Source organism: Eptesicus fuscus, chromosome 13 (genome assembly GCF_027574615.1).
Source record: "Eptesicus fuscus isolate TK198812 chromosome 13, DD_ASM_mEF_20220401, whole genome shotgun sequence".
NCBI lineage: Eukaryota > Metazoa > Chordata > Mammalia > Chiroptera > Vespertilionidae > Eptesicus > Eptesicus fuscus.
In genome coordinates this window covers 14,781,587-14,798,603 of record NC_072485.1, presented here as the reverse complement: position 1 = coordinate 14,798,603, position 17,017 = coordinate 14,781,587, and the positions used below count along the sequence as shown (strand labels likewise).

The 17,017-nt window shown below is 38.4% G+C and overlaps 1 protein-coding gene across 5 annotated transcripts in view; it reads left to right on the top strand.

The window, feature by feature from the left end:
• The window catches only part of RDX (radixin), a 92,248-nt gene that overhangs the window by 46,445 nt on the left and 28,786 nt on the right, over nucleotides 1-17,017 (top strand). For all 5 annotated transcript variants that reach the window (XM_054725759.1, XM_054725760.1, XM_054725762.1 and 2 more), the window contains 4 exons: nucleotides 5,752-5,882; nucleotides 10,842-11,002; nucleotides 11,692-11,784; nucleotides 15,869-16,111. In XM_054725759.1, coding sequence (XP_054581734.1) covers nucleotides 5,752-5,882; nucleotides 10,842-11,002; nucleotides 11,692-11,784; nucleotides 15,869-16,111 — 628 coding nt within the window. The remainder of the gene's footprint in view (nucleotides 1-5,751; nucleotides 5,883-10,841; nucleotides 11,003-11,691; nucleotides 11,785-15,868; nucleotides 16,112-17,017) is intronic.

The following is a 17,017-nucleotide window of genomic DNA, read 5'->3' as shown; positions in this document are numbered from 1 at the left end:
GAATGGTAGTTTATTAATGTTATTTATATTCTTGAAATAGAAAAACTTGGTTTCCAAACATAAACTCTTAAACAAAAATACTTATATCTATGATTTAGATTTACATCATTACACAAGAGCTTCATGGGGAAAGTGGGACTTGACTAAGGCTTTAAACTTAGAAATAGACTTGAGAGTTAGAGAGGGGGAGGACACTTTCAGAAGAGGAAGCCAACATAAGCAAACATGTAGAGATGAGAATATGCATGGCTTGCCTAGGGGCCAGTGAATATACCTGCTTGGTCCTCCCAGTTGAACATTGCAAACTCTTCAGTTTCATGAGGGAGATAAGACAGACCTGCAAAACTAGGTATAACTAAGAGATGTGGAGAGCCAAAGGCATTTGTTTTAATTGAATACAGTGTTCGTTAGTGATGGCTGTAGTCAGGAGAATTCTTGTAAGATGTGAGACAGAAGTTTCATAAAAGTGCAACAGAGTAAACTGTATGTTATTATAAATATTATAATCAACTAGAGGCCCGGTTCATGAAAATTCATGCACTGGAGGGGGGCGTCCCTCAGCCTGGCCTGCCCACTCTCACAGTCCAGGAGACCTCTGGGGCAAGAGGCGACCCGGCGATCAGGGGAAGACGACACCCCATCACACCTCTGCTGCTGCCACTGCCAGCAGCACAAATCTCGGCTGGCCCTCGTTACCTGTGCCTCAGGCCGGCCCTGGGCTGTTGCGGGGGCTGAGGGGACCATGCACCTGCCGCCCCGGAGGGGCTGTGGGGACTGGGCACCGCCATCTTGTGGCTGTGGGTACTGCCATCTTTGAGGGCATGGCAGTCAATTAGCATATTCCCTCCTTATTGGCTGTGGGCACCGCCATATTTGAGGGCAGGACAGTCAATTAGCATATTCCCTTCTTATTGGCTGTGGGCACCATCTTTGCAACAGCGTGAGGGTCAATTAGCATATCCACTCTTCATTAGATAGGATAAAATATCTGCTGCACATTTATTCCATTTTTGGTACAAAGACTAGTCCTCCCACTCCATAACTTGTTTGTGGCCAAGTTACCTTCATTCTTTTCTTTCTGCTTCCATATCTCCTTTCCTCCATCCTTGAAGAAGAATGAATTAAATGTCAGTAGGGAAAAACTAAATGAAACCAGCACCCAAGAATTAATGGAATATTATTGTAGCCTTTAGGTCTTGAGATCTGGTTTGTGGTGTGAGCCTCGGGGAGGGCGGGAGGGAGGGGGGGGAGGGAGGGAGGGAGGGAGGGAGGTCACTGTCTTGGTGAACTGTGGCAGAGACTGGGGAGGCTAATCAACATCAAGAGCAAAGGCAGCTTGACATGATAAAAAAGAGTACCTAGAATTGTAAATTCTGTGAGGTTTCATTCAGCTAGTTGGAGAGATGTGGTGACTCCTAATGTTTGGTTTGGTGCATAGGAGATCACCATTTGTTATCTGTCTTACTCTTGCAGACTTGTCACAATTCTGTTTACCCCAAAGCTGGATCCTCTTTATTGGAGGTAGATAGGTATGTAGGAGTTGCAGAAATTTTTAAACTTGTATTTTACATGGTAAGGGAAAAAAAAACTGATGAAACTTTGCTGATAACATTATCAGAGACTGAAAGTTGAGAAACTACATGGCTTTGTGCCTGGCATTCAGAATGACATCAGATGACAGTGATGTCTTTTTTTGGGGCGTATTTTGACATATTCAGATAAGTTTGAGAAATGAAAATATAATCCATTTTTAACTAAAGAAAATTATTTCGATTAAAGTAGTGGTGATATTGAATATTGATTAAACTTATTAAATGGTAATATTTCTGATGATTAATATAACATCTCACCTAATTCTTATCTTTATATTTCTGGCCCTCAGCATACATAAACATTGTAGGTTCTTGGTAGATGATCAGTGAGTAAATTTGACTGTATTTAAAAGAAACTGTCTCATTAAGGCCCATGGCAGATGCAGCTAAATGAGGGAGGCTGTTTTTTCCACCTAGCTTTCATGACCTTTTAAAAATAGCATTCTAATGGTATTTTTCATTCTAATGGAATTGTCAAAGGAGACATAACTGATTTGTCATCTTGTTTCTAAACATGAATTGAATCTACTTTAGAAATTAATCTTGCATTAATTTATTGTTAATGATTGAAAATTGGTGCTCTCCCAGTATTTTACTGTTTAAAATAAAACAGCCTTGTGTGTTCCCTTCAACTTCCTGCTAATAAGCTAAAGAAATAATTTTTTTTGGCATGTCAACTGTGCAATTAACTCCTTTTGTGCTGACCTCTAATTTATTGTCAAAGTTCATGGAGTATGCAAGTGATAAGTCTACTTCCTTTTTCTCCATACAAGTTTGCACTAAAAAAATGTTGTGCATACAACGGATGTAGTTGACAGTTTTACTTTCCTAGCAGTTTTGAAAATCTGTCCTTTGAGTCTCTAAAATGGCTGTTTTTAATATTTTAAAAATAGTGGTTGACTATATTTATTGTGACCCCACATTAAGAAACACATTATAATCTAGTATATGTGTATGTAACAGGGTACTCCTGTATTATTTTTTTTTAAAATCCTTATCCAAGAATATTTTTTCCATTGATTTTTAGAGAGAGTGGGAGGGAGAGGGAGATACAGAGAGAAAGCATCTATGTGAGAGAGACACATCGATTGGTTGCCTCCTGCATGCTCCTGACCAGGGCAGCAGCCTGCAACCAAGGTACATGTCCTTGACCGGAATCAAACCTGGGACCCTTCAGTCTGTGGTCCAGTGCTCTACCACTGAGCCAAACCGGCTAGTGGATTTTATTTGTTTCAGAGAGGGAGAGAGAGAAACATCAGTGATGAGACAGAATCATTGATTAGCTGCCTCCTGCACGCTCAACCTGGGGATGTGCCCTGACCAGGAATTGAACCCTGATCTCCTGGTTCATAGGTCAACACTCAACCACTGAGCCATGCTGGCAGGGCATGTATTTTTAACAATATGCTATTTTGAATACAGCTGAATATAATGAAGACATAATATCCATGCTGTAGTTTCTTTTTAAAAAATCTTTATTGTTGAGAGTATCACAGATGTCCTCCAATTTCCCCCTATTGTCTCCCTTCACCTGGTTCCTGCCCCACTTCAGGCTTTTACCACCCTATTGTTTGTGTCCATAGGTAATGCATAATGCATATATGTTTATAAGTTCTTTGGTTAATCTCTTCCCACCCATCCCCCACCCCCACCCCCCATTCCCTCTGAAATTCGTCAGTGTGGTTTATGTTTCCATGCCTCTGGTTCTATTCATTCATCAGTTTATTTTGTTCAGTAGATTCCTTGTTCCTTTATTTTGATTTTTTTATTCAATTGTTGATATATATGTATTTATTGGCATTTTATTATTTATGTTTTTTATCTTTTTTCCCCCTTCTTCTTAAGCTTTTTTTTTTTTGTCTGTGAAGCTCTTTATCTGACCTTCGATTCTAAATGATAGCTTTGCTGGGTAGAGTAATCTTGGTTGTAGGTCTTTGCTTTTCATCTCTTTGAATATTTCTTGCCGCTCCCTTCTGGCCTGCAAAGTTTCTGTTGAGAAATCAGCTGACGGTCATGTGGGTGCTCCCTTGTAGGTAACTAACTGCTTTTCTCTTGCTGCTTTTAAGATTCTATCTTTGTCTTTAACTTTTGGTATTTTAATTACGATGTGTCTTGGTGTGGGCCTCTTTGGGTTCCTCTTGTTTGGGACTTTCTGTGCTTCCTGGACTTGTAAGTCTATTTCTTTTACTAGGTTGGGGACATTTTCTGTCATTATTTCTTTAAATAGTTTTCAATATTTTGCTCTCTTCTGGCATCCCCATGATGCAAATGTTGGTACACTTGATGTTGTCCCAAAAGCTCCTTACACTATCTTCATATTTTTGGATTCTTTTTGCTCTTCTGATTAGGTGATTTTTGCTTCCTCATATTCCAAATCACTTATTTAATTCTTAGTAACTTCTACTGCTGATTTCCTGTAAATTATTCTTTATTTCAGTTAGTGTATCCTTCATTTTTTACTGTCTTCTTAAATGTTTATGTTCTTACTAATTTCTTTTTAATTCTAAGATCCTTAAAATTCTCACTAAGTCCATTGAAGCTCTCATTAAGATCCTTGAGCATCATTACAACCATTATTCTGTATTTAGTAGTTTGCTTGCTTCCATTTCATTTAGTTCTTTTTCTGGAGATTTCTTCTGTTCTTTCATTTGTGACATGTTTCTTTGTCTCATTTTGGCTGCTTCCCTGTGTTTGTTTCTATGTATTAGGTAGAGCTGCTATGTCTCCTGGAATTGGTAGAGATACCTAGTGTAGTAGGTGCTCTGTAGTGCCCAGTGGCTCAGCCTCCACAGTAATCTGAGCTGGGCACTCTATGTGAGCCCCTCTGTGGACTGTATGCCCTGTCTTGTTGTAGTTGAGCCTTGATTGCTTTTGGCATCATTTGGAGGAATTGACATCCAGACCAATTGGCTGTGAGGACCAATTGCGACTACAGCGGAAGAGCTGCTGTGCAGGGGACACCCTTATGACGCAGATGCTCACTAAGTCTGCTCATTGAGTTTGCCACTTGTGAATGTGTAGAGTTGTAATCTGGCATGGTCTGAAGCTGTCCACCAGGTGCACTGGCTCTGGGGCTCCCCTGCAGGTGCATAGTCAGCCACTGCTGGTGCCCTGTCTCAGGCCACTGGTCAGGAGCTACAGAGCAATCTGCAGATGGCTGCTACTTGTGTTGGGCTTAGAAGTGCCTAAGAGAGACCAAGTGAACCAAGACAGGCTGCTGCTAGTGCTGGGCCTGTGGCCTCATATTGAGAGGTATGGGACACACTGATGCCAGCTCTTGCTTATTTGAGAGATTTGAGCAAACTTTGAAGCCTGAGCTAGGACAGACCATTCATATGGAAAAGCTGCTACAAACAGCTTGGGTGGGGCGGAGTCTCAGGGAATCACCAGGGCAGAGGGAACAGTGTGAACCAGGTGGATGGAGACTCAGATGTGGCACTTGCCAGTCAGCTTTCCGACGAGGGAGATCTCTGCATAAGAACAATGATGCCTGTGAACACCTCTGTCTGGGAGAAAGCTGCCCCTGAGTTCTTGCTCGGATGCCAGACAATCCAGTTTCTTCCTATATGTCCCTGGATCCCCCACAAGTCGCTACCCCAGTGCAGGAGCTCAGAGAGAGCAAGTCCAAGTAATTTTGTGCACTGGCCCTTTAAGAGGAACTGCCTGGGACTCCATTAGCCTCTGTATCATTCAACCACAAACCTGGCTGGTTTTTACAGCCTGAAGTTACATGGGCTTCTCTTCCCAGCTCTGGAACCCTGAGCTGGGAGTCTGGTGTGGTGCTGGGACTCCTTGCTCCCCATGGGAGGCCTCTGCAGCCAAGACATTCCTCCCAATTTAAAAAAATTCCACATGTGGGTGTCAGACCAGCCCCTTCCACGCCTGTGCACCTCCTACTAGTCTCGATGTATTTTCTTCACTTCTCTACTTGTAGGACCTCTATTCAGCCAGCTATCAGGTGGTTTTGAATGATAGTTTTTCTGTATTTTTGTTGTGATTTTGATGTGGTTGTGGGAGGAGGCGAGTACCTTGTTTACCTACCTTGCCATCTTGGTTCTTAGATCCTGTAGTTTCTTCTTATTTGATTCACAGTACTTAGGCATCATGTGAATATTTCTAGTTATTAATTTGTAACAAAGCAATTGCAATTCCTTTTAAGGGCGCAATTAGAGAATGAAAAGAAGAAAAGAGAAATAGCAGAAAAAGAAAAGGAAAAAATAGAACGTGAAAAGGAAGAGCTAATGGAACGTCTAAGGCAAATTGAAGAACAGACAATGAAAGCCCAGAAAGGTAAAAGTTGCTTTTTTACATTGGATTCAAAATTGTTGCTCTTTTGTTAGGTATAGAATTACTTAAATAAGTATTTTCAAGTGTACTATTACTCTATATTGTAAATGACTATGCATATTAATTTGTTTCTCTTGTTCAGGGTTCCACAAACAAGGACACATTTTCAATACTTCTAGCATTTAAACAAAAGAATTTATGCAGTGCTTTATGGAAATTTAAGTACTGTAAGACACCTAAGTAATTTAAGGCATTTTTAAGCTATTCTGACTGTAAACTCTTTTGGAACTCAGTCTCTAATTTTGATTTGACAAAATTCTGCAGTTTAGACTCTGACTGAGTAACTCAGTTGGTTAGAGAGTTGTCCTGATACGTCGAGATTGTGGGTTTGAGTCCCGGTCAGGGCACATACAAGAGTCAACCAATGAAAGCATAAATAAGCAGAATAACAAATCAATTGTCTTTCTAAATCAATAAATAAAAATTTAAAAAAATACTACAGTGTATAGAAAGGTTAGATTGGATTTGGAGAGAGTGGTTTTTATTAAATAACTCTAGGATTTACTACTTTCCAAACAACAAATAGTGAGGAGGACAAAAGAAAAATGGTGTTGAGCAAAATAAGATGTTTTCCTCCTTACTAAGGAGTAGTATCTCGGGGCTAATGTGAAATCTACACTTTATAAAATGAGAATTAATGCCTGCTTTCCTGACAACTCCTAGAATCAGCCATTAGTTCTGTTGGAAATAGAATAAGGATATTATTCTATTTAAGGTTTATTAAATAATAACATTGAATAAATTTTATTTTCTTTCCTTACACCAGCCTCCCATAGTGGGGAGTTCTCTTGAGCAGTACATTAGTAATTTGCAAATGGGTATCTAGAGAAGGAAGTCACAAAGATTGCTATAAATCCACAAACTGGTTGATCATTCCAATTTCTAAGGAGATTATAAATAATTTCTAAGGGGAAAAAATGACTCATTAGAAGCCTCACTTCTTAGAGCTAGAAGACCTAGGAACTATTTAGTTCAAAGTCCAGAGGAAGCAGTGACTTGTTCACAGGCCACAGCATAAGGGCCTGAATTCCAGCTCCATGTTGTTTCTGCCATGTTAGGTGCTTTTTTCATTAATTAAAGCGGACATTTATGAAGTGCCTGTTTTATGCTGCATTTTAGGAATGTAAATACATAGTGTATATGAGAGTGAAGTCTGTGGTTGGCAGATATAAAAATATTAACACAGTGAGGTATGAGTGCTAATGCCATGTGAATCATATAAGCAATACTTTTAGAGGAAGAATGCTGTAAAAACCCTGGAATAGCCCACGTGGGGGTGGCTCAGTGGTTGAGCATCGACCTATGAACCAGGAGGTTACAGTTCGATTCCTGGTCAGGGCACATGCCTGGGTTTCGGGCTCAATTCCCAGTGTGGGGTGTGCAGAAGGCAGCTGATCCGTGATTCGCTCTCATTGATGTTTTTATTTCTCTCCTTTCCTCTCTGAAATCAATAAAAATATATTTTAAAAAAATCATGGAATATACCAAGTTTGTTTTTAAAAAAACATTTGAAGAAATTGATGATATTGGTCTGATTTTAAAGAAAAAATTGAATGATAGCACTTTTATTTATACAATCCCTTCTCTGAGAGAACAGCTACTTACTAAATCCTTTAATCTAATTTATTTAGGCTGTATAATAAACATATTAATAATTTTCACACAGAAAACTACTCAAACACTAAGGAATATAAGGAAGATAGAACATAAGAAAGAATATAGAGCATCCCTATCAAGATAATTTCAAGTCAGTCATATTAAGGCAAATGGCATTCATTTTTTTTCCCTAATAATAAAGATTTTCCAGGCTGTCCTAAAATATGTATGATTGTCTTATAAATTATGCTAAATTCTCATTCAAATGCAGTAATTCTGGCCATGTCTAAGACCTGATATTTAGTAGATAAACCCATAAAAGTTTTTTTGAGAAGAAACTTTTCTATACTTTATTATTGTCATTTTATTTTTTAAAAATTTTATGTTATATTTTATGTATTTTTTGTTAGTCCTCACCCAAGGATATTTTGCTCATTGATTTTGAGAGAGAGTGGGTGAGAGGAAAGGGGATGGGGAGAGAGAGAAGAGAGAAACATCTATGTGAGAGAGACACATGCTTGGTTGCCTCCCACATGCACCCTGACCTGGCTGGGGAATCCAACCTGGACTTCTCAGTGGAAGTCAACAGTTCAGATCTTCTGCTTATTTTGCAGCATGTTCCCTCTCCTCCTATTGTATTCCTAGGTGATGTATTCCCTGGGCCATTCCTCGTTGGGAGTTTTCTCTTGCTGTTTACCGTGTAAGCTATACTTTTCCTCTCATCTTCCATAGCTCTCCATTCTATTTATTTGTAATCCTTTTCTGAATAGAGAGCTTCTGAAGAGGATCTGGAGATGGGGAGTCCAAGAGGAAGATCAGTTGTTAGGATGTCTTTGCTGCAAACTTCAGTGAGCTTAAGATGTCATAATAGTTTCTGAATGCAGCTTTTTTTTAGGGAGGGGGGGTTCCCTACCTCTCAAGCCTGGCTTTTAAAGATGTTCTTTCCTTATCCTTTCCTCCTCGGGCGTAGGAGGAGCTTCCCATGCTCTTTACACTTGCAGTTTTGCTGATTATTTGGTGGTTATAAATATTTTATTTTTTTTGCGGGGGCAGAGTTTCAATGCATGATTCTGGTGGCTCACTGTTTTGCTAAAATAAATTTGGTAGTGTATCTGGGTCTGTGTCTGAGAATTCATGAATTTTTAGTAGATGTTTCTCTGTGGATGGGCTTTGGATTATGAACCTAAATGTTAGAGGTAAAATGAAGTTTCTAGAAGATAGGAAAGGAGAATATCTTCATACCATACGGTAAAGATTGGTGCATTGAGTTTTATCATTATAAAGGGGACTTTGGCCCTTGGCGCCTTTTAAGGGGGTTTGTAAGATGTGTGAAGATCATTTTCTACATTATTGTAAGTGTTCCTCTGGACTTGGATCTTTTCCTCATGCTTTGCTTTTTTCCCCAGCTCTCCTAGATAGTCATCGGAATTATTGTAATGTCCTTATTTGCTATTTCCATTACAATCTATATATATAAAAGCCTAAGTGACTGTTTGACCGGTAGCTATGACATGCACTGACCACCAGGGAGCAGACACTTAACGTACAGGCATGGAAACAAGGAACATACTGATGAATCTCAGAGGGAAGTGGGGAGGGGAAAGGGGATTCGTGCACCGGTGGGGTCCCTTGGCCTGGCCTACGGGGATCAGGCTGAATCCGTGCACCCAACCTCTGACATCCCCCAAGGGGTCCCAGATTGCGAGAGGGCACAGGCCAGGCGAAGGGACCCCACCAGTGCACGAATCCGTGCACCAGGCCTCTAGTCCATTATAATACTGGATAATCTGTGGACTTAGTCTATAGTCTGTCTTTTCAGTCCCATGTCCTGGTATGCTTGGTAATTTTGGTTGAATGCCTACCATTGTGTATGAGACTGGGCGATGTTATTTTCTTTTAGAGAGACTTTAATTTTCCTTTGCTTGGCAGAATATGTGGAGATTATCTTGATGGAATTGAACTGGGTCTCAGGCTTTGTTAGGTTGGTCTCTCTGGTCTGTAGTCCTTTGGGGGTGCCACCTGAAAGACTGCATATTTGTGAGGGTCTTTCTATCTGAACTCCAACCTTTGATTCCACAGTTGCAAGAGAGTGATGATCTCTTTGCTCAGCTGTTTAGCCTTACAGCTGCCTTTTCCTTGTTTAGCAGTGTCTTAGCCATATGTGTATATTTTAGGAATTGACAAACATCTTGAGGGAAGTAGCAAGCAGATTTGGGGACTTTTCTATTCACTCCTCTTCAGGATCTTGGCATCTCAAGCTTTGGCTGCCTTGGCAGCCCCAAAGTCTAAATAAAATCTGTCTTCTCAGCCTGGTAGATCCCTGCTGGCCTCCTGCTCTGTGTTCTGCTCTCCTCTATCACTGTTCCACTCTACTAGGAAAAGGGCAAAGGAAGGGATAAATGGTGGTGGAAGGAGACTTGATACACAATACAAGTCCACTCCCCCCAGCCGCCCAGGGCTGGCCTGAGGCTCAGGCAAGCCTCGGATGGCGGCTGCCATCCAGGGCCACCCGAGGCTCAGGTAACCAGGACCAGCTGAGGCTTGCGCTGCCAGCAGTGGCAGCAGTAGAGGTGTGATGGGGCGTCGCCTTCCCCTGATTGCCGGGTCGCCTCCTGCCCCTGAGGGCTCCTGGACTGTGAGAGGGGGCAGGCCGGGCTGAGGGACCCCACTCCAGTGCATGAATTTTCATGCACCGGGCCTCTAGTATATAGATAATGTAGTATAGAATTGTACACGTGACACCTATATGGTTTTATTAACCAGTGCCACCCAATAAATTAAAAGTTGAAAGAAGAGCTTTGGAAAGATTATTATTATTATTTGGGTTAATTCTCACCTGAGGATATTTTTCCATTGATTTTTTAGAGAGAGTGGAAGGGAGAGGGAGAGACAGAAAGAAACATTGATGTGAGAGAGACACATCAATTGGTTGCCTCCCACACGCACCCCAACCAGGGCCGGGTAACCTGCAACGGAGGTACATGCCCTTGACCTGGGACTCTTCAGTCCACAGGCCAACACTCTATCCACTGAGCCAAACCAGCCAGGGCTGGAAAGACTATTTTTTAAAAAACAGTTGTGCAGGTTTTCATTTCTTTGTTACAATTTTTAAATTGTAATGTAGATTTTTTTAAAAATTACTAGTCTTCTTGGTAAGTTAAAAATGAAGTATATGTTCATTTGCAGGTGTGCTAATTTTTAAAAAATTATACAGATTAGATTCCTTGCTACTATTTTGACTTCTTTTGATAATGAGTATAATTGGAATTTACTGTTGTTGGGGGTGGGGCTTGTATATATTTACAGAACTAGAAGAACAGACTCGAAAAGCTCTGGAATTAGACCAGGAACGAAAACGAGCAAAAGAAGAGGCAGAAAGGCTTGAAAAGGAGCGTCGAGCTGCTGAGGAGGCCAAGTCAGCTATAGCAAAACAAGCTGCGGACCAGATGAAGAATCAAGAGCAGCTGGTAAGAAGCCTTAGCTCTTAGAGAAAAAGAAAAAAGCAGGGAGTGAACCTTGTAAAACTAAGTATATTATTACGGCTTCTGGAAAGCAAACTAAAGATATAAGTAACTTAATAACAAAGGGTGTAAATAAACGTACAAATGCAACAGAATAAAATACAAATGAAGCCTGTTGCTAACAAAAGATTCAGATTCACCTTAACCTTCACATAAGTCACTGGCATGTTTTGCTTTAGATAAATTGACAATATATTGTAGTTCCTATAAGATAACTGAAGGCCATAGTGATTGAGTTTTTGTTTAGTGGACTTGCAAATAATAAGGAATAGGCATGACACTTAGAAGATCATGGATTTGAATAAATACAATTTTTTCTTTTGTAGGCTTTAGCAAATACTTTATTGATGAAAGTTAAAAAATAGCTCCTAAGTTGCACATTTTGAATTCCTGGTCCTGAAACATGAATAAGTTCTTGTCTGTAGAATAATAAAAATTCTTTCACTTTTCTCCTTATTAGATCTACTGTGAATAAGATATTTATGAACTTAAAAGAAATTATTACCTTTTTTAAAATGGAAGACTAGGAAAACATAAAACAGCCCAATCATGTTCATATAAGCTTTGTTGACTTAATATGAATTATTGAAAATATATTGTTTTTTTAGTTTGCGTAATTATATTGTTTATTTTAGGCAGCAGAACTTGCTGAATTCACTGCCAGGATTACACTTCTAGAAGTAGCCAAGAAGAAAAAGGAAGAGGAAGCTAATGAGTGGCAACAAAAAGTAATCATTTATTTGTTCATTACTATCATTTATTGAATACTTACTTTTACCTAGCAATCTACTGATTTTATAGAGATGAATAATAGGATACTGTTACAATTTAGAGGGGAAAGATACCTGTGTGTACTGTAGTAAATATTAATCTATTGTTGTAAGCTAAGTACTTTGGAAACACAGGAGCGGTGAATGAGGCAGGTATTGAGGAAACATAAGTGTAAGCTGGGTCTTGAATAATAAACTCAATTTTGGGGTAGAAAAGATTGAGAATGGTTAGAGGACTGAAGAGGAAGTCATTCCAGACAGAGGGAAATGAATGAGTGTAAGAAGGATGAAAGCACACAACAGATTTGAGGATAGCCAGTGAGCAAGCAACTCAGAAAATTTGGGAGAGGTGGCGATGTTGGGTTCCAAAGATTTTAAAACAGGATTGTAACACGATCAAGTATCCTATATAATAAGAGAGGAATATGCTAATTATCCGTTACACCATAAGGTCATGACCAATATAACAAGTGGTGGAGAGCTACAGGAGGTTGGGGCAGCTAGCTAGGAGCTGGGAGAGCTACAGGAGAGCGGGGCAGCAAGCTAGGAGCTGGGAGAGCTACAGGAGGGCGGGGCAGCGAGCTACAAGCAGCGGGAGAGCTACCAGCAGCTGTGGGCAGGTGGCCACCTGAGGCAAGCAGCAGCGAGCTACTTGTGCATGGATTGTGCGCAGGGCTACTAGTAGTTTTATGAAATTAAGTTGGCAGTCAGTGTGAAGGATGGATTGAGATAGTGAGTAGGATTACTATAGAACTAAAGACCCAAACTAAGGATGTGGCCATGAGAATAATGAGGAACAGGAATTGTGAGAGACGTTTTGTGGTGAATTCAAAAGGGCATGGCAACCAGATGATTGGTTATAAAGTGGAATTAGAGGAATGTAGTGAAGATGATACTGAGATTTTTTTTTTGGGGGGGGAAGGGGAATTTGTTTGAAGCCACTATTGTCTGAAATTGCACAAAAGTGAAAACTAAGGCTATAGTTGGAGGAGTGGGAAATATAAGATGATGAGAGCTTAATTCAAACTTTAGATAACATTAATTCTTAAATATATACTTATATGACTTTTCTACAATAAAATGAATATGGTTTTCTTCATTCTTATATTTTCTTTGTAGCAGTTTAAATTTCATAGGAAAGTTTTTCATATATTAAGAATTATGTATATATGTATATATAATTGTAAAAAAGGAATAAAACTCTTAACCTACCTGTTACACTTTTTTATTAGAATTTTATAGAAACACATAAACTTAAAAAATAATATCCCGGGGCATAGGTGTGTCACACATATATGTTCAGAGTGAGGTCATACTTTATAGACTATTTTATTTTAGTCAGTTTTCATCTCATCTAATATTAGACTATTCAAAAAAATTTTTTAATTTAGCTGTAATTTACATTATATTAGTTTTAGATATACAACATAAAAATTCATATTTGTATACATTGTGAGATGATCACCACAATAAGCCACCATACACAGCTACAAATTTTTTCCTTTGTAATAAAAACTTTTAAGTTAACTCTCTTAGCGACTTTCAAATATGCAGAACAGTATTATTAACTACAGTTGTCATGCTGTACATTACATCCCTTGACTTATTTTATAGTTGGGAGTTTGTACTCTTTGTCATATTTTGCCCAATTCTGCCTCTAGTAACCACTAGTCTGTTCTCTGTATTCATAAGCTCAGTGTTTTTTTTCTTGTTTGTTTATTTTTTATTTATTTACTGCATTATGTTCTATCACCATCTATCTCCCCCTGAACCTTCCACAAATTGGTGAGATCATATGATATTTGTCTTTCTCTGTCTGACTTATTTCACTTGGCATAATGCCCTCAAGGTCCATCCATGATGTTACAAGTGGCAAGATTTCCTTCTTTTTTATGACTGAAGAATATTCCATTCTCTGTGTGTGTGTAGCTACACACACACACACACACACACACACACACACACACACACACACACACACACATTTTCTTTAATCCTTTATTCATCAATGGACACTCAGGTTGCTTTCTTATCTTGGCTACTGTTAATAATGCCGCAGTGCATATGAGGATGCACATCTCTTTTCAGGTTAATGTTTTTGTTTCCTTTGGATAAATATCCAGAAGTAGAATTGATGGGTCATATGGTCGTTTTATTTTTAATTTTTTAACAATCTCCATACTGGTTTCCATAGTGGAGGCACCAATTTACAAGTCCCATCAACAGTACATACACAAGGATACTCCCCCCCCCCCACATCTTTACCAACACTTAACTATTTCTTTTTTTATAATAGCCATTCTAACTGGTGTGAGGTACTATCTCACTGTGGTTCCATGTTCATTTCCCTTCTGATTAGTGATGTTGAGCATCTTTTCATGTACCTATTAGTCATCTATGTCTTTGGGAAAATGTCTATTCAATTCTCTGCCCATTTTTAAATTAAATTGTTTGCTGTTTTAAACTGTTGAGTTGCATGAGTTTTTAATATGTTTTGGGAATTAACCCCTTATCAGGTACGTAATTTGTAAATACAATCTCCCATTTGGTAGGTTGTCCTATTGTTTTGTTGATGGTTTCCTCTGCTGTGCAGAAGCTTTTTAGTTCAATATAGTTCCACTTGTTTATTTTTATTTTTGTTGTCTTTGCTTTTGGTATCAAATCCAAAAAATTTTCACTGAAACCAATGTCAAGGAAGCTTGTTGCCTATGATTTCTTCTAGGAGTTTTATGTCTTCAATTTAAATCTTTGAGTTGATTTTTGTGTATGGTGTAACATAGTGGTCCAGTTTCCTTCTTTTGCATGTGGCTGTCCAATTTTTCTAACACCATTTATTGAAGGATTGTCCTTTTTAAAAACACATATATTTTTATTGATTTCAGGGAGGAAGAGAGAGGGAGAGAGAGAGAAATCAATGATAAGAGAAAATCATCGATTGGCTGCCTCCTTCACACACCCCACTGGGAATCAAGCCTGCAACCTGAGCATGTGCCCTGACTGGGAATTGAATCCTGATATCCTGGTTCATAGGTTGACACTCAACCACTGAGCCACACTGGCCTGGCTTGTCCTTTCTTCATTGCATATTCTTGTCTGCTTTATCACCAATTAATTGAACATATTTGTGTGGATTTATTTCTGGGCAGACTATATTCAAAATTGACCCAAAAAGTATTTTATAGTTAATTTACCAGTGTCCAAAGTACAACTTTGCATTGCATCTGTTTGCTCTGAGCCTGTTTTTAAGTAGGACAGTTCTTTTTATGATATCGAATTATTGCAAGCACCCAGATTTTTCCTCCTTTTGTATTTGACCAGTTGCTTTTTCATGGTGTCATTCATTTTGTCCTTTTATTATCAATATTTCCTGTAAAGTGGAAGATAGACCTAAAAGCTTAAAGGACTCAAGTTAAAAGTTTTTGGCTATGATGTCTCATAGGTGAGATTTTCATATAATTTATTATCCAAATTAGAATATTTTTGAAAGTGAAAGGGAGGGGGTGTTATTAATAATTACTCCAAAACAACAGTGTAAAGCAGAACTTTTCAAGCAGACCAGCACATTATGATCACTCAAGTAATTGGTGATGGTGGATACTTCCTGTTGCATCATATCAGATGATAATATCTAGTTAACTCACCATTAAGGATTTTAATTGATTATTTGGATTAGAGTAATAACAGCTTGGTTCCTTCATTGGTTACAATTTCCCCCTTGTGGCTAAAGAAAGAAAAATGTAACCTATTAAATGTGGCATTCTTTGGCATTATACTAATATCCATTTCTCATCAACCATTTACAAAACAATTTTAGCAGCAATAATCCTTGCCAGAGTCAATAATTTTATTAGGATTTCCAAAGTAACATTTTTAAAAATTCTGTCACTTCTACCTGATGGTATTCTTCACTAAAAATAGAATTTTCATCAATAGGGCCTATTTTCATTATTTGAAAAATAGTTTCTGTTAGGAAGATTTACTTGATTTTTTTAAGTTACTGATTTTTAAAGTTGCCGACATACTTATTTTTGTTTTTATTCAGGCTTATGCAGCCCAGGAGGACTTGGAAAAGACCAAAGAAGAGTTAAAAAGTGTGATGTCTGGCCCCCCTCCACCTCCACCACCACCAGTCATTCCTCCAACAGAAAATGAACATGATGAACATGATGAGAATAATGCTGAAGCTAGTGCTGAATTATCAAGTGATGGGGTAATGAACCATAGAAGTGAGGAGGAACGTGTAACAGAAACACAGAAAAATGAGCGTGTTAAGAAGCAACTGCAGGTATTTAAAATTTGCAGTTGTATACGTATTTAAAATATAGTTTTCATTTTCCTCATTTGTCAAGACAAAGTTACTAAAAAGGAATATTTGATTTTTGGAAGCTTTAACACTAGCTGGACTTGTGATAGTTTGTGGGTGCTTGGCCTACAGGCACATCAATCATTTCTTTGGTTATATGACTCCATTAGCAAATGTTAGTTACCTTGTGTGATCAGCCCTTAACTAGTAAGTTATTCTTTTTTTTTTTTTAATATATTTTTTATTAAAAGAGGAAGGGAGAGAGAGAAACATCAGTGACGACAAAGAATCATTGATCGGCTGCCTCCTCCACACAGTGGGGATCAAGCCCGTAGACAGGGCATGTGCCTGACTGGGAATCGTGACCTTCTGGTTCATAGGTTGATGCTCATCCACTGAGCCATGCCAGCCAGGCAGTTATTCTAGGTTTACCCATGTTTAAAGATAGAAAATATTTAATGCTGTGTTTTAAAAACAAATGAATTTAATTTTTAAACGAAGTATACTAGTATATTAAAAAGCAGTAATGTAATAGATTACCTGTATGGCATTACATAATCTGAATTATTTACTTGCTGATCTAATCATAATTACATCAAAATAGGGTATTTTAATATTTCTAGGCTTTTTTCTTATTAAGTTCTCTAATTTTTTAATTGGTGAAATCTTCAGATATTAAAAAAAAGAGAATAGGGTTATTATTGTAATAAATATATTAAGATTTTTGGAGAAAGCTTTTCATGGTATAGATTTTAGACCTTAGAGTAACATTATTTTGTAATGGCTACATTAAATCTTTTGGTAGTCATTTCAAGTATTGTGGGAAAGTTATGGAAATTTAGATTAACACACAAAATCATAATGGTTAATGGGTGTAGAAATGGAAGG